Source organism: Sus scrofa, chromosome 7 (genome assembly GCF_000003025.6).
Source record: "Sus scrofa isolate TJ Tabasco breed Duroc chromosome 7, Sscrofa11.1, whole genome shotgun sequence".
In the NCBI taxonomy this organism is placed as follows: domain Eukaryota; kingdom Metazoa; phylum Chordata; class Mammalia; order Artiodactyla; family Suidae; genus Sus; species Sus scrofa.
The window spans coordinates 97,531,020-97,552,526 of record NC_010449.5 but is presented as its reverse complement, the minus strand read 5'-3'; the positions used below and the strand labels follow the sequence as shown (position 1 = coordinate 97,552,526).

The 21,507-nt window shown below is 55.2% G+C and overlaps 1 protein-coding gene across 1 annotated transcript; it reads right to left on the bottom strand.

The window, feature by feature from the left end:
* VSX2 (visual system homeobox 2) lies at window positions 1,455-20,506 on the bottom strand. The gene is made up of 5 exons (XM_021100021.1): window positions 20,099-20,506; window positions 18,691-18,775; window positions 14,775-14,898; window positions 2,611-2,791; window positions 1,455-1,820 (listed from the first exon to the last, which is right to left on the bottom strand). Exons 1-5 carry the CDS (start codon window positions 20,466-20,468, stop codon window positions 1,495-1,497), a joined length of 1,086 nt encoding a protein of 361 aa, XP_020955680.1. The 5' UTR covers window positions 20,469-20,506; the 3' UTR covers window positions 1,455-1,494.

The window sequence follows — 21,507 nt, the reverse complement described above, 5'->3', positions numbered from 1 at the left end:
CAGTCTAACACTTCAAACCAATGGGAGACAAAGACAAGAACTGGGGCGGGGTGTGGGGGGGTCATGAACAGGATGAAGAAGAAATCAACTTTTGATATGGAATCAAAATCCCAACCCACTGTCTCAGGTCTTTCTCCTGCAAGTATTACCTGCAAAGGCGGGTGCGATGGTAGAGAAAAGTGCCATGGGGATGGGGGTGGAAGGGGAAGACATGGAGAGGTGTATGGACAGGTATGGACAGGTCCTCCCGTAAGCAGGCAGGAAGAAGCCCCCAGTGTCCTATTCCAACACCGTCCCTGGCTCGAGTGGCTTACACCTGGGGTGAAGGTCTGGGTGCCTGTAGCTTAGTTTGGGTCTGACACTGGCTCCTCCTTTGCTCTCCTTCAAGCCTTTCCTCACACCCGTCTTGTGACCAACCCTTGATGTCTGTTTATAGCCCCAGGCCCACTGCAGGAATGGCCCAGAGCAAGCTGAGTCAAGATCTGTGGTTTCTGATGTGTCATTTCACACTGGATTGGGCTGCTCCAAGGCTGGGTGTAGGTGAACCAATAGTTTGCAAGAAGCTCTAGGGGAAGGGTGTTTTACAGGGCAAGTCAGGGTCACAGGCAGCGCATCAGAGGTCAAGATGCTCCAGAACACACACCCACAAGCGCCTCCCAAAGGCGCAATGAGCCACAGCATCTGTGAGAGGTGCCCCCTGGCTGCAGGGCAGAGAGGCCCTGCAGGTACTGTCTGCTGCCACCCAGGTCTCAGAGTGGGATGGGCTGGGGGTGGAGAGGGCGGGTTCCTGAGGGTGACCATGGAGACTGTGACATGAACAGTGGCCGAGGGGCCCAGGCTGAGACTTTCCAAGTTGAATCTGGAATCCGGGCTCCAGGGACAGGGGTTGGCAGAGGTTGTGCCTGGGCCTAGGGGACATGCGCGCATTTCGGAAAGAGCAGGTGGGGGAGCAGAGTTTTCCTGGGGGCGCTCAGGACACTGGCGCTGGAGTGCAAGTCCTCCATCCCTGTCAGCGCCATGTGTTTGCAGCAGCGGGCTCTGGGTCTGAACGGAGCAGAATCCACAGAGGGTGTAGAGCTGGGAAGGAGGGCGCGTTCAAGCAAGAGAACGGACTGTAAGGGGTGGGTCTGGACCATGAGTCACCAAAAGATTGAGTGCAAGCAGCTTGAGGGGGTGCAGTGGGACGGCAAAAAGCCTTCTGAGGCGGGCTGTGAGGGCGAGGAGGAGGAGGATGCTGACCAGGTCAGGACCAGGGAGGTCTCATCATGGCCCAAAGCCTCGGCCAGAAGGGAACTGGGCCTGAAGTCACGGGGGCAGCAGTGGCACGGAGGGCCGGAGGGGGTGGGGGAGGGGGCAGAGGGTCACAGAGGGCTGGGGGGGTGGGGGAGGGGGGCGGGAGCCAGGCCTGGGCCCCCGCCTTGGAGAGCACCTCCCGACACCACCGGCCCGGAGGAGAGCAGCGTGCCGGGGCTCCGGTGTCCGCGCACCCTTGACCTAAGCCATGTCCTCGAGCTGCGGTGGACTCAGCTTCTCCGCCGGCCTGTCTTCGTCCGTGGCCTCCTCCTCGTCGGGCTCCTCGGCGCTGCGGGCCAGGCTGTCGGGCCCGGACACAGTCCCCAGCACTTTGGTGCTGTGCTCCTGCGCTCTGGCTCGGAGCGCCGCGATGCTGTTCTCCCTCAGTTCCTCCTGGGACATGGTGGCCGGGCCGTCGGGGCCCCGCTCCTCCTGCTCCACCTTGTCGAGCTTGGGCAGGGCCTGGCGCTCCGCCTCGGGCTTCCTCCCCGACTCGGCTGCCGCCTCCAGCGACTTTTTGTGCATCCCTAAAAAGAATTGTTGGTATTCGGGTTTAGAAAAGCGCCTGGGAAAGCCATCTTGAACTGAAAACGGCAAAGATAGAGAGAGGCCAGAATTAAGGACGAGCAGAAAGCCTTACTTCATACACCGCAGTCACGCGAGTCCCAGGGGCGGGGCCGGGGTGTGGGGGCGGGAGGGACACGAGGCTGTGGATCAGCAGCTGGGCACCAGGCTGCAGACGGCTTCTCCATGCCAAGTCCCTGGGCACCTGGCCCCCGGGATCCTGTTTGTCCCTTCCCGGGTACAGCACTTGCTCCCCCCAACCCTCTCTGGGGGATTCTAGATCTTAGAACCCCAAGATAAACTGGTGCTATCAGACGCAGGTCCAGAGGGTAGGTGGGGAGGATGGCAGGTGGAGAGATTTAGGGGGAAGAAGTCCTTTGGGCAAAGCCAGAGTGGTGGCCAAAGGGACTTAGGGGTCCCCTCAACCGCCAAGAGGAGCTGTGTCACAACCCCAGTTCCCCCCAAAGGAAGGGGAGCACAGACCCTGGGCAACAGCCACCCCCTTCTCACAGGACAAAAGGACCCATATCCATCCAGAATGAGAGTCCTAGGCACCCCAGGAGGTGGGTGCAAGGGACAGACACCAAGCCCTGGGAGGCTCCCTGGGGGAGCCTGGGAGGCTGGCTTTGGTGGGCCTCTCTCTGGCTAGGCTGTTGTGGCCAGATGTGCCTGCATCAGGGCTCTGTCCCCTCCTCCAGGGAGCCCGCTCCCCTCGCCACAGGGGCCGGGCCCCGGGAGGGTGCGGGCTCTTACCCAGCAGCCACGGGGCACAGGAGTCCATGATGCCATCCTTGGCGGACTTGAGGATGGACTCAGGCAGGGGGATGGAGTGGCGCACCATGGCCCCATAGAGCCCGTACTCCGCCATAACGCTGCTCCGGCCCCAGCACTTCTCTCGCTTCCTCCACTTGGCTCTGCGATTCTGGAACCAGACCTGTAAGCGCAGACTAACAGGTCAGGGGCGTGCTCTGGGAGCCAGCGGCCAGGCCCCTCTCCCCATGTCTGCCTGAGTTAAGGGCCCCACCTCTTTGATGGCCAGTGAACCCATCCCCTTGTAACTTCTGTTTCTCCAACAGGGTGTTCTTACTTAAATTAAACTCACCCACCCCGTGGTACCCCGAGATTCCTCCGGGTTCGGAGTGTCCAGAGTGAGACACAACACCTGTAAGAATACGATGGGCAAAAAAGATCTTTTTTTTTTTTTCTCAATCAAAGCAGTTTAGGGTGATGGGGTAGGGATGCCTCCTGGACAGGGTCTTGCAGCAGGCAGCTCCCTGTGTGGTCCTTAAGTTTGCAGCTGAGAAGCCAGACCCTCACAGCTCTCTTGCACGTGGGAACACCTCCAGTGCACAAACAGAATCCCTTTTCTGACGTGCAGAGGGACAAAGTCCTTTCCAGGGGCTGGACTAGCAGAATCTTTGGTTCAGGGTATCTACCAGAACTCCAGAGGCCAGAGCAGTGCCCCAGCAGGCAGGTGAGCATGGACTCAGGCAGCAAAAGGCATTTCAGGCAGGTACCAGGAAGCCTGGGAACTACCCCCAAAGCAGGGCAGTGGAAGCTCCTGGGAGGCCTGAGTCAGTTTCCCTTCTCTGCCCTATCCTGGCCAAGCCCTGCCCAGCGGGTGGTGCCCTCCATTCACCCACTCCCCACAATTTGGGACCTAACTCTGAACAATATCTGGGGGTGCTGGGCAGCCATCCTTCAGTCAGAGAGGAAAAAGGAAAGTCTCTTGTTGTGCAAAGCAAGTGGAGGTGGGGACCCAGGGAGTGCGGTGGGGACGCTCTAGGGGGTGCTGCTCTGGCCCCAAAGCTGGCCGGTGCAGGGTCTGAATAAGCATGGGGTGCCCTGGGCACATCTGTAGCCCTCCAGCCCGGTTTTGGAGGAGATTCCAGAGTCTCCGACATCTTGGAGGAGGGGACATTTCTTGGTCCCCGAAAGCAGCTTTCCTAAGGTTTTTCCGCAGCTGACAAGAGCCAGAGCAGGGACAGCTGCACTGTCCCTCAAGCAGGTAAGAGGCGCGCGGGAGACTGGAAGAAGCCCAAGCCCACCGGCCCCATCTTGTCCCCTCACAGCCCCTCCAGGCACTGACCTCCCGCCCCCCAACCCCGCGGCGGAGATGCTCAAGCGCCCCGGGGTGGGGGGTGGGGCGAGAGGAGGGCAGAGGCGGTTTCGGAAAAATCTATTAGTTTTCTGGGCGATTTCCATTCCCTGGGCCAGGTCCCCGCCCTTCCCTCCCGGCCCCCTCCCCCGTCCCCGGCGGCAGAGGTTTCAGCTTTTGATGAAAAATTGCTCCGGCTCTATTCAGGAGGCGGCAAAAGAAGAGTCACCCCCAGGGGCAGCCCTGGGCTGATTGAAAAATAAGTTAATTTCTGTTTGAATCGATGGGCCTCAGGCACTGAAATATCACGGGAAATTAAAGCGGCTGCTCTCTCGGGAGCCGCGGCATTGACCCGCACTAATTAATGCTGGGGAGGCAGCGCAAGCCGCGCCGCGAGCCGCTCCCCCTCCTCGGGGGACCCCAAACACTTCTCATTTAACTAATTAGACGAGGAAAATTGGGTGTTAATTTGTTTAGGATTTTTTCCCCTCTTCCCCCCGGCAGCTCCCTCCCCGGCCCCCGCTCCATGCGGGGGCGCGGGAAATGAATGCGGGGCTCGCCGGCAGATGGCTGCCCGGTCACTCTGCAATCTTCTCCGACTTGATTGCTTGATTAGGTCGTTAGCACATTAAAAAAAAAAATTGCTTGCCGTCTGGCGCTGGCGTGATGAGTGGGACGCGCGGCAGCGCCTGGGTAATTTATCTTTTTATACGGCAAAGAATTTGATTTCAATCTGCAGATATATGGGGCGCCTTTGACACCTGTTTAACATCTCGCCGCTGACAGCTTAACCCTTTGCTGCCTCGGCCGCAGGGAGGCCTGGGCGGGGGCTCGGAGTCCGAGCGCCCCTGTGGTTTCCTCCGCTGCCGCCAGGTGGCGGAGTGAGCGCACCCAGAGTCTGCGGCGGAGCGCGGTCGGCCGCGTCCAGCAGGGGGCGCCCCGGGCCGCACCGCCTCGCACCCTCCAGGCCTCCAAAGAGCCCCGTAGGCTCTGAAGCGTCTGCGGAGCTGCGGACCGAGGGCACGGTCCACGCACACCGTGAAGTTGACCCAAATGTGTGTAACGTGTTTGGGCATGTCTTCACTTGTACATGACCAGGAACCTCTAAAAATGGGAGAGATGCAGCCTCAGACATCCGAGCCTCTCCATCCCCACACTAGTTCATTTCACCTGGGTGGCGCGGCCTGCGGTGAGCCGCGGCCCCCGCACCCAACCCTCCAGGAGAGCGATGGAGTCAATATGCAAGGCCTCCTCCTGGTCTGGACCCAGACCACGCGGAGGGGTGGGGGGGGAGGCTGGCCAAAGAAAGGTTTACATAATTTAAAGGCTACCTGACGGCTGCACTAAAGAGCAGAGAGCGGTGCGCAACGCCAGTTTGGGCTGACTCGGCCATCGGCCTGACCCGGCTCTGCGCTGTTTAGCTCTCTCCCCAGCGGCCTTGCCGTCCTGCAGGCCCTCTGCGGTTTGTCTAAGACCTCTGCCCTGTCCCATCTTCCTTTCCATTAGCACTTGGTCGTCCTCTACAAGTACTCGTCTCAAGCTGCCTTCTCCCACAGAGGAAAAACCTAAAAGAACTGAGAGAACTAGGCCAGAGAATACCCGTGGTGGCTCAGTGGTTAACGAAACTGACTAGGATCCCTGACCTTGCTCGGTGGGTTAAGGATCTGGTTGCAATGAGCAGCAATGTCGCAGAGGTGGCTTGGATCTGGCCTGCAGCTCTGATTTGACCTCTAGCCTGAGAACTTCCATATGCCCTGGTGCAGCCATAAAAAAACAAAAATAAGTCAATAAATGAAAGAACTAAGCCACAGAAAAGTGTAAGTGCCTTCTGGTTTCATCTGCTTCACAGAGAAGACAGCAAAGAAGGAACCCCTTGGCCATGGAATTCCAAGGTGGTATTCCAGTTCTTGACCCCAGAGGATTGGGAAGGCTGTCTTTATGAATCCAAAAGTCATCCCAGGAGAGGACCTTCCTGCTTGAATTCAGTGAGTTCTAAAACCACAAGGCCACAAGCCCTTAACAAACCCATCTGGGCCAGACTCCAGAGTGTTTTGGATTTTAGAAAAAATATGTGATGCATATACTCCATGTTATATAACATCCTGCACCAGCAGCAGCAGCAGCCCATAGGCAAACCCATCAGGTTTGATTTCTGCAGCAAAACGTACACATTTTCATAAGGGATGAAGAAAGAGCATAAGGTCAGATCTGGTTTTTGCCAAGAATGAGCTTTGATGACAAACTGATGAAAGACGTATCTGTTTACGGCGCTGTGGTTTAGATGTTCTGGAGAAGGGACTGTGGAGTAAACAAAGGCAGACAGAGATGCTCACTCCCCGCTCCCCAAGTGTGGATGCTGGGAAAGGTGCATGGCCCCAGATGCCGTGAACTTGAGATGGGGCCAGGGCTCTTTGATGGAAACAGCATCTTTACTGGGACTCTGAAGAAGGGGATGCAGACTTAGGATTCAGATCATCTCTGGGCCCGTAAACAGAACCATTGTCCTTGGTCCTAATGTGGACAAGCAACTAACTGGTCTGCGGCTCAGACTTGCCCACAGACTCTCCCAGGGGAGGTGGTGCCAGCTGGTCGCTCAAACCAGGAGTCATCCAGACCCTCGGTTATGGGCTCTCGGAATGCCTGGCTCTCTTTGAAGACCAGATGCTGCTCCAATTTATGGAGGAAACCTGGACAGCCAAAACCGTCTCTTTTTAAGGCAGTTGGCAAGGAAGCTGTGGCAGTAGGGCCTTGGAGGGAAGTGGATAAGGAATTAGAATTAACCCTAATCACTCTTCCTAATTGCTTTTCTCTTCCCTTCCTGGAAGCAACCAGGATGTGTGCAGAATTTAAACATCCTCAAGAAGCATTGGAGGCAGACAGTCCTGAACTGGAATTCGCAGCTGTGACAAAAATTGCTGTGTGATCTTGGGCAAGTTATGTGCCCTTTCTCTGTCTCCGTCTCTTCAAACATAAAATAAGACGATCTACTTTTCCAGGTTTTTTCAATGGTTAATGAAATGAGTGAACATGCCTAAAATCAAGGTTGGGCACACAGAAGGCGCTCAGTAAGTGCTACTCGTTATTTCAGGGGTGGCACAGAAAGTCATTAGGAATCTGTGCAAGGGGCAGGCTGATCAACGGCATTGCTGGCCCCTCTGCCTTCCTCCACTTGCCCTGTAGAAATAACAACTCCAGGAGGTGGAGTGAGCCCACAGAACTAACTTTCAGGTTGTAACTTTTTGTTTGTTTGCTTGTTTAGGGCTGCACCTGCAGCATATGGAAGTTCCCAGGCTAGGGGTCGAATCGGAGCTGCAGCTGCCAGCCTACAAGACAGCCACAGCAACACCAGACCCAAGCCACACACCTACAACCTACACTGCAGTAGCTCGCAGCAGTACTGGATCCGTAATCCGATGAACGAGGCCAGGGATCAAACCTGTGTTCTCCGGGATACTAGTTGGGTTCTCACCCTACTGATCCACAACGGGAACTCCTGGCTGTAAGATTTTAATGCAGATAGCCTCTGGTTTCTCCTCTAGGGGCCAAAGAGATGCCCCTGCTATTGGAATTCTTTCTTTCTTTTTTATTTTTTTTATTAATTTTTTTGATTCAGTTGTTTTGGGGGCTTGTTTGTTTGTTTTTGGTTTCGGGGTTTTTTTTTGTGTTTTTTTTTTTTTTGTCTTTTTGCCATTTCTTGGGCAGCTCCTGTGGCATATGGAGGTTCCCAGGCTAGGGGTCTAATTGGAGCTGTAGCCACCGGCCTCCGCCAGAGCCACGGCAGCGAGGGATCCGAGCTGCGTCTGCAACCTACAGCACAGCTCAGGGCAACGCTGGATCCTTAACCCACTGAGCAAGGCCAGGGATCGAACCTGCATCCTCATGACTCCTAGTCGGATTCGTTAACCACTGAGCCACGACGGGAACTCCTCTTTCTTTCTTTTTAAAATTATTTTTATTTTTTCCATTATAGTTGATTTACAGTGTTCTGTTGATTTTCTCCTGTACAATAAAGTGGCCCAGTCACACACACATAGATACATTCTTTTTCTCACATTATCCTCCATCATGCTCCATCACAAGTGACTAGATATTAATTCCCAGCGCTATACAGCAGGATCTCATTGCTTATCCATTCCAAAGGCAATAGTTTGCATCTGTGAATCCCAGGGCCTGCATTTCTACTGTATTCCAGGCCCTTGAGACTCAAAGGCAGGAGACCACCCTTGCAGTTGGCTATGATCAGAAGCTAGAAGCCTTTGGTTGGAGATCCCTGCTCTGCCTCCAACTGCCTTTGTGGCTTTGGGTGCATTTCTTAACCTTTCTGAGCTTCTGATTCTTCATCTGCCCTGTGAGACCAATTCCTTTGCAGGATGATTGTAAAAATTCAATAAAACCGTCCATGGGAAATGCCTGCCATGTTGTAAGCACTAAAAAACATTGGTCTGGTGCTGGATGAAATCTGTGGACAAACGCGCAACAAGAAAAGGATTTGCTTCCCAGCAAATGCGCAGCGACACTTTTCACATAAAGCCAGGTCCTTCCATCCCTCGCCTCTGTGATGATTGCACAGCATTTAGGCCCCTTTTTGTACTTGGTCTCTTGGTTCGTGCAAGTCCAACATTCCTTCAATCCCCCTCTCACTTTCCTGACGATGCACTTTCTAGAAGGCATGGCTCCCGTGCCAAGGAAGTCAGGTCCAGAGCTCTTCAGGGCCTGCTTCTGGGCCCCTGTGAGGACCAGAACCCTGTCTTCCACTTCAGGCCTCCAGGTGCCTGAGAAGAGGCCCATAAGGGACACCAAGGGTCACCAACTTGGGAGGCCCAGGAAAGGAGAGTTGGGAAGAGCTTCCAGCTCCTGGTGCACTTTCCCCGCACAGGCGGCGCCACAGCAGGGCTCAGAGAGCCCAGGTAGGATGCTTCTGGCTGCCGCCGATAGCTGCTCAGGCAGGTGCCTCCACACCTGGCAGAGAGAGTCCTGAGAGCTCATGCCTGCCTCCAAATTGGTGCTCTTCTGGTACAGGGCACCCATCCAGCCAGTCAGGCAACACATCAGCTCTCTCTGTCCCTTTGTGGGTAACCAGCACGGCAGGCAGCTGTGGCTGCACCCAGGGCTTCTCTTGTTGTCACAAGATCCCATCTTTTACCCCTGTAGGACTACCTGCCCAACCTCCTTCCTTCAAAGGTCTCCCAGGAGACGCCCTGTGGTCCTTGAGCGAGGCCAGGGATCAAACCTGCAACCTCATGGTTCCTAGTCGGAGTCGTTTCGGTTTCTGCTGCACCAAGACGGGAACTAAAGGAGACATTTTACATGATAAGATGCTCTGCACTTTCTGGTCCCTGGGCCACCCCGGGCCCGCCCTCCAGTCTTGCCCGAGGCCATCACGCTTTGTCAGCCATGTGGCTATTTCCATCCCTTTCACCTAGCTTCTCTCCTCTCCTCTGACTGGAAGCTGATTGATCTGGGCTCCTTGCTGGTGTGATTTAACGACCTCACACTCCACATCCACTCAGCACTTCTGACAACATATTTCAGTGCATGCTTTCCAGCTTCAGGCTCAGAAAGCCTGGCCTCGCTGCAGCCTCTGACGTCCACCAGGGGGCAGGTCTGCCCATGTTTCCCGGCAGCCCAGAGGCAGCATCTTTTCCTGGGCCCCTGGACAAGTCATCCCACCAGTCACCCAATACTCCACTTTCTTCTGCTCATATTAACCCAGTTAAAACACAGACTCCTCTGACCCAGCATTTTAGCACTGGCTGCACACAATCACCTGGAGAGCTTTAAAAACAAGCAGATGCCAAAGCTCCACACCAAACCAATTAAATCAGCAATGTTGAGAGGGGAGGCGGGCACGGGTATTTTTTTTTTTTTTTTTTTTTTTTGGCTGCGCCCACAACATATAAAAATTCCCAGACCAGGGATCGAACCTGCACCACATCAGTGACCAGAGCCACAGTAGTGACACCAGACCCTTAACCCACTGTGCCACCAGAAAATTCCATAGGCTTTTTTTTTTTTTTCCTTCCTTATTTTAGAGCCGCACTTGCGGCATATGGAGGTTCCCAGGCTAGGGGTAGAATCGGGGAGCTACAGCTGCCAGCCTACACCACAGCCACAGCAACACAAGATCCAAGCCACCTCTGTGACCTACACCACAGCTCACGGTAACGCCGGATCCTTAACCCACTGAGCAAGGCCAGGGATCGAACCCCAAACCTCATGGTTGCTAGTTGGATTCGTTTCCACTGCACCACAACGGGAACTTCTCCATAGGCATTTTAAATAAGCACAACTTTTGTTAGAAAAAAAATAGGAGTTCCCGCCGTGGCGCAGTGGTTAACGAATCCGACTAGGAACCATGAGGTTGCGGGTTCGATCCCTGCCCTTGCTCAGTGGGTTAACGATCCGGCGTTGCCGTGAGCTGTGGTGTAGGTTGCAGACGCGGCTCGGATCCCGCGTTGCTGTGGCTCTGGCGTAGGCCGGTGGCTACAGCTCCGATTCAACCCCTAGCCTGGGAACCTCCATATGCCGCGGGAGCGGCCCAAGAAATAGCAACAACAACAACAACAAAAGACAAAAAAAAAAAAAAAAAAAAAAAAAAAGAAAAAAAATATAGTAAACACACGAGTGAATAGATGATCATACTCTGGGAATGAATGACCCCCACAGAGGAAACAAAGTCTGGAAACCCATTTTCTCTTCCCCAGGGCTGACGTCTAGCAGGAGCTTTCAGAATGCCATATCCCGGCATTTCTGAGACACAAAAGGACTTCACGTCTGATAGGAAGACTGGAAATCTCTTCTACCCCCAACGATGCACCAGATCCTTCGCCCTAACCCAGGGAAGTGAGGATTAAGGAAATGCTTGCCCTCTAAGCACAAAGGCAGAGGAAATTGGCCACCACCACCATTTGCATTAATTATTCTAGTTTCTGGTGATGGGCACTGCAGTTTCGCTCCAGGTTCCCTCTTGCGCTCTCCCTGACAGTAGTTGAGTACTGGGTTTGAATCCCAGTCCACTACTTATGTCTCCTCTCAGCCCCTCAGTTTCCTCATCCGGAGAATGGGGATAAGAACAGCAGCTGACTCATCTAGTCATTGTAAGGACATAAGAAAAAAGGCATGGAAAGCCCTTAATACCTGGGACAAGGCCACATACTAACAATGCCAATCCTAACAATACATTTATTAAGCTATTTTGGAGAACTTTTATTATTATTTGTTCCCAAATGAGCGATCTGAGGCTTGGTCGGGCTTGCTGGCAATGAAACAGACTAGAAGTAGGTGTGTCTGGCTTTTCTCATCCACACTGGGTTCTCTTTAGACACTCGACAGTAGGTTTTGGATACCACGAGGGGCTCACTTGGGTTGGCCCAGCAAAAGCGTGTGTTCCAGCCCTCCCCCTGGAGCTGTCCCACTCCTCCATTCCACTGGTGGCAGCCCAGGGACCTGCTGAGAGAGGTGACCCTGAGGGGCCCGATCTCTGGGAGGGACCCCCCCCACTTTTTCCTTTTACAGATGCCAATTGGGAAGTGACTTGGCCTCTGCCACACAGCTGGGTGTCAGAGCCAGAACTAGGATCCCAGTCCAATAACCTTCCCAGTCCACCTGAGAATGGCTAACTTCAGATTTGGAGCCTCTAATAACTTGCCCCCTTCTCCCCACCCTCCCACTCCCAACCCACACACACAAAGGCCTCTGCCTGAAGGCTGGGGGAGGGCAGGGGGCTGGCTCTGGAGTGCCATCTGTCCATTCTTGGGTGCATTGGTCCCACCTACATCAGGGGAGGAAGGGTGGCAGTGTAGTGAAGCATGTATCCTGGAGTCTAAAGGGACTCGAGCCTGAACTCGGGACCTCAGATTCTCCATCTGTAAAATGGGAATAGTAATAATACCTAGTCCTTCAAGTGTTCTGAGGATTCTTTGGAACCAAATATACATAAACCATCTCTGGAAGGAACCAAAGGAAACTGGTTACCCCTGGAAGGGCTGCTGGTAGGTAGTGAGGAGGGAGACTCATATTTTACCCTTTGAACTCGCGTACATGTATTTGTCCATTCAAAACATAAAATTTTGGAGTTCCCACTGTGGCACAATGGGATCAGTGGCATCTCTGCAGCATCAGGATGCAGGTCCGATCCCTGGCCCCACACAGTGTGTTGAAGGACCTGGCATTGCCACACCTACCGTAGGTCAAAACGGTGGCTCGGATCTGATTCCCAGCCCAGGAACTCCACATGCTGCAGGGTGGCCAAAAAAGAAAAGAATGATTTTTTTTTTTTTTTTTTTTTGGCTTTTTGCCATTTCTTGGGCCGCTCCTGTGGCATATGGAGGTTCCCAGGCTAGGGGTCGAATCGGAGCTGTAGCCACTGGCCTACGCCAGAGCCATAGCAACGCAGGATCTGAGCTGCGTCTGCAACCTACACCACAGCTCACGGCAACGCCGGATCCTCAACCCATTGAGCAAGGCCAGGGATCGAACCCACAACTTCATGGTTCCTAGTCGGATTCGTTAACCACTGAGCCACAATGGGAACTCCAAGAATAATTTTTTGTGAGTGAGTTTTGGGGTATTTTTTTAGAGTACCTGATAATAAATAGCAGTTATTTTTGTTTGTTTTGTTTTGTTTTTTGTGGCTGCGCCCATGGCATGGGACAGTTCCCAGGCCAGGGATTGAACCCACGCCACAGCAGCAACCAGAGCTGCTGTGGTGACAATGCCAGATTCTTAATCCGATGGGCCACAAGGGAACTCCAATATCAGTGGTTTTTATAAAGAAGATTTGATATAAGGCTCCCACCTGACCTCAAATTGTCTCTGTTCCCCCAGCTTCAAGTCAAAGCAAAAGCTTCACACCCAAGAAGCAGGTGGGGAACATGTGGGCCTAGGTGTAGCCTAAAGGGAACTTAGATGGGTCCCCGTGTCCCCCACTTACTGGCTGTGTGGCCTTGGGTAAGTTACTGTGCCTCAGTTTCCTCGGCTGGAAACTGCTCTGTGGGTTATCGCTCTGACTGTCCTGGAGAGATGTTATGACCTTCCCCAGGCCACTTGGGAAAACATCTGGGGGCGGGGCCATTCGATGACTCATGCACACCTTCAGGGGGCAGCATTTGGCCAAAGAACCAGGCGGTGCTGGAAGAGCAGGAGGGATCTTTGCCTCTGTTCTCCCAGAGCCACAAATTCCACAGCCAATCCTCACAGTCTCGGGCAGTCACCCTGCAGACACCCTAGGGCAATTTTAAAAAGTCCACAGCCTGCCTGCTGGGCATTTGCAGCAATGCAGTTACAGCTGAAGGAGAGCGTTCCCCAATCTTTCAGACACACCCACCACCACCACCACCACCACCACCACCACCGCCACCGCCACTGCCATCGCCACCGCCAAACGGATTTTAGGACAACCCCCTGCAAGAGACAAGCTGTTCCTTCCTACTGGTCAATAGCGCACTTGTGGGGGCCAACCAACAGGGACATCTGCCAGCCCCACCCCACTCTAGCCATTTGACGGCCAGCTCTATGCTAATGAAAGCCAGGCAGGCGTTACCTACACACATCAACTGGATTGTGCCTTGGCTTACACACACACACACACACACACACACACACACACACCCGAAGATTCAGAAATCATCACCTAGCCTTTCCCCACTGAAACCCAATCGGATGGTGATGATGGATCCAGGCCACCCGGGATAATGCACCAAACAGATAATCTGCTTATGAATAATTGAGCTTATTGTTAGTGTCACTGTCTAAAACCATGTGCTGAAAAATTCCCGATAGACCTCCACGGGGAACGAAGGTTCTTCTGGAAAAGCAGCTCACGCCTCACTCCCATTCTCTGGTTCTCCAGGGAGAGAGTGCCAAGAACTCACACACCGTATTTGGATCCTTCTCTGGACCCATCCCCTGCCCACCAAGACACATCACGCCTGGAGACACAGGGAGGAGGAGAGCGGGAGAAGGGGTTTCAGGAAGTCAGACCCTCCCCGCTGTTTCCCAGCCCTGGCAGTCGACCACCCGGGATCCCTCAGGTGTCCAGATGGGAGCAGCTCTGAGTCAAGGTCAACCCCAAATCTGGGAACCTTCTTCCACCCCATCACTGCTTCCTCCTCATGGAGGCCCTGTCTAGAATATTATCAGGCTTCACCTTCTCCCAGGAAATGACTAAGCAGCCCACTCCTGCCCAGCCGGGGGCATCCTGGACTCGGGAGGATTCGGCTGGATGAAAGGAGGCTCTGAGCCCAGCCCGGCCGAGAACAGCCCGGTCCATATCAGGGCTGGTTACACCATGAATCGCTCCAGCGAGGAGGAGGGGCTGAATGAACGCATCCTGGGCCAGATCCCCGAGACCTCTAGGAGCAGAGCCCCGCACAGGGCGGCTGTGGCTGGAGGTGATGGTGAGTAGGTAGGAAGGGAGGGGGCAACCTCTTCCTTGTGGAGAGGGGAGTGCAGGGAAGGGAAACAGACTCCCCGCCACCCCTAGGCACCCAGAGAGGCCTGGGGCCACCTCAGGCCTCAAAGCAGACGCTTCCTACCTCAGAGACATCTGCCACGACAGAGACCCTGCTCAGAACCCAGGACCCTCCCCGAACACGGATTCTCTCCTCCTGATCCATCTCACATACTCATCAGGAAGCCTACAGTCTGCAATAGTCTTGTCCCTCCACAGTGCCCACCGCACAGGACCTGTCACCTTAGACCAGAGGCAAGTGCACACCCGTGGCGGGAGTGGGGCGCTGGGGGCATATCTGGGAGCCTGGGCCAGTCAGTGTCCCCAAGGATGAGGACGGTGGGAGAGAAAGGGGCTCAGGGAGGTTACCTGTATCCTGTCTTCGGGCAGCTCTGTTTTCATGGCCAGCATTTCCCGGGCATAGACGTCTGGGTAGTGGGCCTCATTGAACGCCTTCTCCAGCTCCTCTAGCTGGTAGGAGGTAAAGATTGTCCTGATGGGAGCAAAGCCAGACAGTCAAGACCCTGAAAATGGAAAGATCCTGTCCGAGAGAGCATGGAATGGCCTCTTTTTCATTCAAATCTGAGGGCCCCCACTACCCTCGTGATGGTGGGGGACATTATTTCAGCCCTCAGTGACATTTCATACTGGGAATCTTCCTGGAAGCACCTTACAGGAAAGGATGTTAAGACAAAAAATTGGGCCAACTGCAGAAAGCCCCTCTCCCTTCTCTCAGGACAGAGTGAAGGGCCCCCTTAGTAAAGAAATGCCTCAGCCCATCAGGACCCGCTTCCTGGGCTCCTCTCACTGACAGTAGAGCTGATCCTTTCAATTGTACTTAAAGTTCAAAGATGCACCAGAAAGTCAAATGAAGCAGCAACCCCAGTGTTCGGACCGCAGAGAACTAACTGGATCTCCCAGCCCCCTCACCCCACCCCACCCCAGCACCTAGCCCTCCTCACCTGCCTAGACCTACTGGGCTCCTTAGAGCTGCCCTCAGAGTCTTGTGGGGGTGGGGTGAAGGGGAGGGGGGGTGTTCGGTCCTTTCCTGTGCTTAGGAGGCAAGGGCCACCCCCACCCCCCCCACCATCCCACACACAGGCTCAGCCACTCACCCAGCAGGAGCCCCATTCAGCGGGAGTTCCATTCAGGTCATCCAGAGAGAGTCAACATCCCCAGCTTCACCACCATCATCGTGGGGGGGAGCTCCCCCACCCGGGGGGCTCCCCCACCCCACTCCCGTCCCTCCCAAAATGGTTCACATTGACCTATCTTGGAGTCCTAAACTACTTTAGGAAAATGTAAGAATTACATCCTCTCACCCTAGCAAATGCATATGCTCCAACACACACAATTACCTGCCTCCAATATTAGGGGGTTTCAGAGCCTCCTCTTCTTGAACAAACACCCTCCACACCCACTTAGAGACACAAATTCTTCCCTTTGCAGACCTAAATTTCACCAGGTTCTAGGCAACCTTTATCCCAAACCCTCATCAACAAGCTGGGGAGCCGTCCGGTCCAGATTTCACAAACTCAACTTGCAAAAGGGTACGGTCCTTGCTTGAGCCCCTGGGATTTGGATCCTGGGACCAGCCTGGGGGGGCGGGTAGAATCCCTCACCGCTGCCCTCGCCCTCACCCAACACAAGGGAAAAAGTACAAATGTAAACCCAGACACCCTTGTGCTGGTGTCAGCTTTAACATCTTGGGAGATGATGCCAGGGATGTGTGAGGAAGAAAGATTCTGTTCTTTATAGAAAATGACGGGTCTGATTCTAAATCGTTTCTCCTGTTCTCCTGGGGGGAACAGAATGCTTATGTATACAGAAAGTTAATTCTTCAGAATTTTGAAGATCTGCTGCTTTCTATTTCTCTCCTGCCACTTACTGAAGGGCCCCTGAATAGACAGTCAAAACAAACAATCCAAATATGCAAGTCTTTTGCAAAACTAGGAAAACCGAGGCGCACAGCTCTTGTGGCCTGGCCAGAGCCAAAGAGGAGAGCTGATGGCAGGTCATTCAGGACCGGTCCAGTGCCAGCCTCTGCTGGGGAGGGCTCTCATTCCAGAAAACAAAACCAAACAAAAAAAGAAAGAAAGGTGCAACAATGCCTCAAATCCCCCCATTTCCCCTCATTCCTGCCTCAGAGCTAATCCATGAATTTATGCCGAAGGGAGCCTGCCTGTGCTCCCCCAGCGTGACCCAAACCCTGCTCCTGGGTTTACACAGAACCTTAGACCCTTCAGTTTCCCAATGGATCCCGCCGGGTTTCCCACTATAACCAGTCTACCGAAGCCAGTCTTCTCTTGCAGGTAAAGAGAAGAACAAAATCCGAGAGACTCCAAAGGCAGCTGCTCCATCTCCACGCCCCTCTCTCTAACCCCTGCTAAGCCCTGAGTGTTTCTGGGAGATAAAGAGATGTTCATCTTTCATCACCAGATTCCAGGCTCTCTTTCCTGAAATCCTCAAGTGAGAGAAGCTCAGAAAAACACATTTTATTTTTGCCAATTAAAAACTGTACCAGCCATTCCTCACTCCAATAATCTGTTCCCTTCATGCCCCAGAAATAGCCCGAAACTGAGGGCAGGTGGCTGGTTGCTGTCCTTGGGAAGCTTTCAAAGCACCCGAAGTTTTCGCTGGCAGAGAGGGCATCCAGTGAGGATAGAAGGTCAGGAACCTTAAAGCATGGACTTTGGACTGGGGCTCAGCCTGCTCCAAGGGCCACACAAGCAGATGTACCCATGCAGAAGCGCTGCTCCTGCGGGCCGCTTTGTCCAGGGCTCTCCTTGCTATGGGAATTCCTCCCCCACCGCAATTCAGGCAGCAGCACAGAAGATGGTCAGTCAGATTCCAACCTGTGCTCCTGGTCCCTGTCCCTGGTCCCTGTCCTGGCTCCAGAGGCTGACAGTGTTACCCCCATCCTGGGTCCAGCAGGGGATGGGTGCGTAGGAGGTGTTTTAATGAAGATTGGTTGGACGGATGAATGTCAAAAATGAGCCAGGATCAGGACGAAAAACAACGTCTCCGTTTAAAACAAAGCAAAACAAATGCAACAAAAAAGAGCTGCCTGAAGGGAACCAAGTCAAAGTTCACCCTCCCTGATGGGGTCTGAGAGATCAGGAACTGTTTTAAAAATGTTGGGGTCATTAGTGGAGTTTCTGGGAGTTAAGGAAGAGAGCAACGCATTAAAGCTCCCAGAGAAAGGGTGCCAAGGGGCTGAGAACAAACTGGGGAGAAGAGGATGAGGTGGGGTGGGAGGCGGGAGAGCACCCCAGAGGGAAATGTCCAGAGCGCCAGCAGGCTCTACCTGCACTGGGGCAGAGAGGGATCCGGGGAAATGGAGCTCAGGTGAGCGCAGGGTGGGCGCAGGGACAGCACCTGCAAGCAGCAGCCTCAGAAAGTCAGGTCAATTTGGGGTTCTCACTCCTTTATTTCTTGAAAACCGCCTCATACATTTACACAAGGCATTGGGAGCAGCAGTGCTGGCTGCAGAAGAGAATTCGGTCTGGGGTGGGAAAATCACTTTTCAGGATATGCCTTTGGGCACTTTTTGAATTTTAACTTTGTGCAAGTGAATTTGAACTTTGTTTTTGTCTATTCAGAGACCTATTTAAAGGGAAAACCAAACCCAAACCTCTCTCTTTAGACTGTATCCCAAGGCAGCCCAATCCATTCCAGCCAGGTCTGTGGGGTCAATCCCGTCTATACACTTCTTCCTCCCCATTTTATAGGCAAGGAAACTGAGGCTTACAGCAGAAGCCAAACGAAAATATGCCATCCATGCAGATATCACGCTCAAGATTTTGAGAACGGTGGGAGCAGAAAGATAGGGGGTTGGCGGCCCTGACAGGGACGGCAGGAGAGGAAGAGGGGCCGCGGCAGAGGAACCGGCTCGGGCTGGAGGAGAGAGCCCATCAGCCCGCTGCGAGGTGTGCGCGGCTCTAGGAATATGCCAACTGCCGCGATCGCGGGTGCGGGCCGCCAGCCCCTCTCTGGCTCGGGTTTACCCCTAGTTGAGGCCTTTCCTTTCTCTCTGAGAAGCAGGCAAAAGCCTAAAACGGCGCCGCTTCCCCGGCGGCCGCTCGGGATCCTCATCCGGCACAGCCGGACGCCGGGGCCTGGGGCGGATGTCCCCATACAACACCCAGTCTCCCTGTCCTGGCACAGCCACGAACCTCAGATCTGCAGTCGGCGAAATTAGGATCCGACCGACTCGGCTCCAGAAGAGGGGACGGCAGGGAATGGGCGAGCAGGAAGGTGGCAGAAAGCGCTGCAGGGGCCTTACCTGTGTCTCCGCTTCTTCCGTTTCTTAGTCTGGTTTAGAGCCGATTTGGACATTTTTCTGTCGCTGGAGGAAACATCTTCAGAATCTGAAAAGCGGGCGGAGGCACATGCGGCAGAATGGGGGGCGCGCTCGGCAGCACCCGGGCGCGTCAGAGTCCTGAGGTCGGCGAGGGCCCCACCCCCGGCGGCCTCCGGGAGCAACCAGGCCTGCTGTCTCCCTGGGAAGCCCTAGGCGGGGTGGACCCCATCCCCAAGCCCTGGATGTTTCTGCCCATGCCGGCGCCGGAATTCCGAGGATCTGAGGCTGATTTCGTTGTAAGAGAAGCAAAAGCCCCGACACGCCTGGGGCTGGGACGGCAGGGGAGCCAGACAGCCTCCGCGGGTCGTAGGAGCCCCCAGGCGATGCTCCCAGCTCGACCCCCTGCCCTGCGCTTACAGCCCTGGCCCCTGGGGCCCAGAAGGTGGCCCCCAGGAGCGGAGCGGGGGCGCGGAAAGCTGGACTCCGGGAAGGGCTGGGGGCTCCCGGGCACAGCCTCCTTTCCAGGGCTCCCACCATGCGCCCCCACTCGGGACTGGAGAGACTGCGACGCGCCACTTTTCGTTGCCCTTCCAAAAAAAAAAAAAAAAAGATAAAAAGATAACGAAAATCGAGGGCATCTTGGAGGGCGAACCAGAGCTGGAGGGCAGAGCGGGCGGAGACGCACCGCCGGGAAAGCCGCCCGGGGAGGGCGCGGCGGGGTCATCCAGGGGCCCCGAGCCCGCGAGGCGCCAGGATCCGAGATATTGTGGTGCTTAGGTGGGGTCTCGGATTGCGAACACTTGGGCCGCCGCGGTGGCCGGGTTGTCTAAGCTCGTGGGGTAAAAAATTAAAACCAGCTAACCAATGCGAGGGTTTTGGAATGGAGAAAAGGAGGAAGGAAAAGATAACTTTGGGTACCAAGGCTGGTGTCCAAAGCTGACACTCGCCGAAGCTGACACTCGCTTGCTTCCCCAGCCGCCAAGGCCCGGAACGGAATCGGGGTCCAGGAGTGCGGGTCCTCCGAGAGGATGGGGCCAAGTGGAGCAGTGGAGGGGGAAGCCGGGGCCGGAGTGGAGCGGCCTTCCCTACGGGTTCTGACACCCTGTTTCCAGTGGGGCCCCAAGCGGGCGCCGCAGCATTCCCGGGCCCGACGCGGGGACGGGAGAACAGTTTGGCCGCCGGAAACGCGGGGGCCAAAACCTGGCCGGCGCCGCGAGCATCCTCTAGCGCCCGCCCGGGGCGCACGGGCCTCAGGGTCGGGCCGCGACCACTCGGCCTGGCACGAACTTTTGCGCTCAGAGGAGGCCTCGTGATGCAAACGAGAGGTGATGGCGTGGGGTTCCCAGCTCTTACTCGAGTCAGGCAGCCACGCAGCCTCTCCCTCACCTACCTGAGCTGGCCGTCTGGCTGGTGTCCAGAGGTCCCGACGCTCTGCCCAGAGGCTGCAAGTGGACGCTCTGCGGGTCGGACAGCACTTCCAGGAAGGTGGGCTGTGCGTAGAAGCCGGGGAGCCCCCCGGGCCCCAGCAGCCCCATGCCGCCCACTCCTGCGGGACTGAGCACGGATCGTGCAGCCAGCAAGTGCCCGGGGGCCAGACCGTCGAGGGCAGCCCGCGGATGAGAGCTGGGGGGCTCCTTGTTCAAGCCCAGGATCTCCTGGATGCCAAACCCGGTGCACCTGGCTGGGGCGCTCCCCGAGGTACTCTTGGCTACTGTCTCGGCTTTGGGCTTGCTCAGCGCTTCCCCTGCTTTCCCCGTCATCTCTCGGCTCTTTGGAGGGGCCGAGGCCGCGGGTCTTTTGCTCCCCCCACCCCCCCGCCGGGCTCCCCTCTTCACGAACTTGGTCCCAGGTGCCCCCTCCGGTGTCTAATGCTCTGGAGCCCCAAGGAGATTCCCCTTTTATCCAACCAGGCGGCAGCCCAAGTGGGGTCAGAGCTGAGCAGCCAATCACCGGGGCCAGGAGCGATTAGGAATTCCAAAAAGCTGGCAGCTCCCGCCGCAGGCAGCACTGAGGGGCCAGGATGCTGGGGGCCGGGCACCGGTGGGCTCTGCACAGGGTGCCCGTGGGCAGAGGCCCCAGGGACTGAGATGAGATAACAAGGTTCAGGGCCCTTCCAGGAGGCTGGGTGGCTAGGGATTCTGGGCAGAGTCGGCTGGGACTTGTCCCTGGGGTAGGGTGGGAGGATGGGCTGAGGGCAGGTTGTAGAGACTGGGAGTCCCCCTCCCTCCCCCCTCAATTCCTATACAGGTTTGGCAGGGTCCGAGAAGCCCAAATATGGGACTCCTGCATAAAAGGCAGAATAAGGGAGGGGCGAATGCCTTCTTCCTGCTGGGGAGAGAAAAAGGGCCAAGGTTTGAAGAGGGAGGTGCAGGGGTAGGGAAGTTCAAGGCTTGTGTCCCCTGCGCAGGATACAATGCCTTGTGTGGAAGAGCTATTCAATAAATTTTGACCAATGAATGAGTGAATGGCAAAGGGGTAGGAGTAGGGGGCCCTAGTGGGAAAGAGAGTGGTGGTGACTTCTTTTGGAGAATAACCACGGACATCGGAACATCTAAGCATGAAGGGTACCCAACTGCCATGGAAAGATTTCATTTACTCTCCTAGTCGCTCAACTAATATGTACTGAGCTCTTGTCACCTCTGAGCTAGGAGCTAGGGGTTCCCAGGAAATGAGGTAGACAAGTCGGAGGGGCTGCTGTACCTCAGCCTTCCCTGAGCAAACGAAGGAAGAGGATGTGGAGGGGAAGGAGGCGGGAGGGCGTGAGAGGCAATTAAAAGGTGAGCTTCTGTCCCCAGTTGA

Bases quoted from the DNA above. Each gene is read 5' to 3' on its own strand.
- VSX2 (XM_021100021.1), bottom strand. From the start codon at position 20,468: ATGACGGGGAAAGCAGGGGAAGCGCTGAGCAAGCCCAAAGCCGAGACA. The intron at 18,776-20,098 runs GTAGGTGAGGGA...CCCGCTTTTCAG, and splicing joins CAGCCAGACGGCCAGCTCAG to ATTCTGAAGATGTTTCCTCC. The intron at 1,821-2,610 runs GTAAGAGCCCGC...AATTCTTTTTAG, and splicing joins CTGTGCCCCGTGGCTGCTGG to GGATGCACAAAAAGTCGCTG.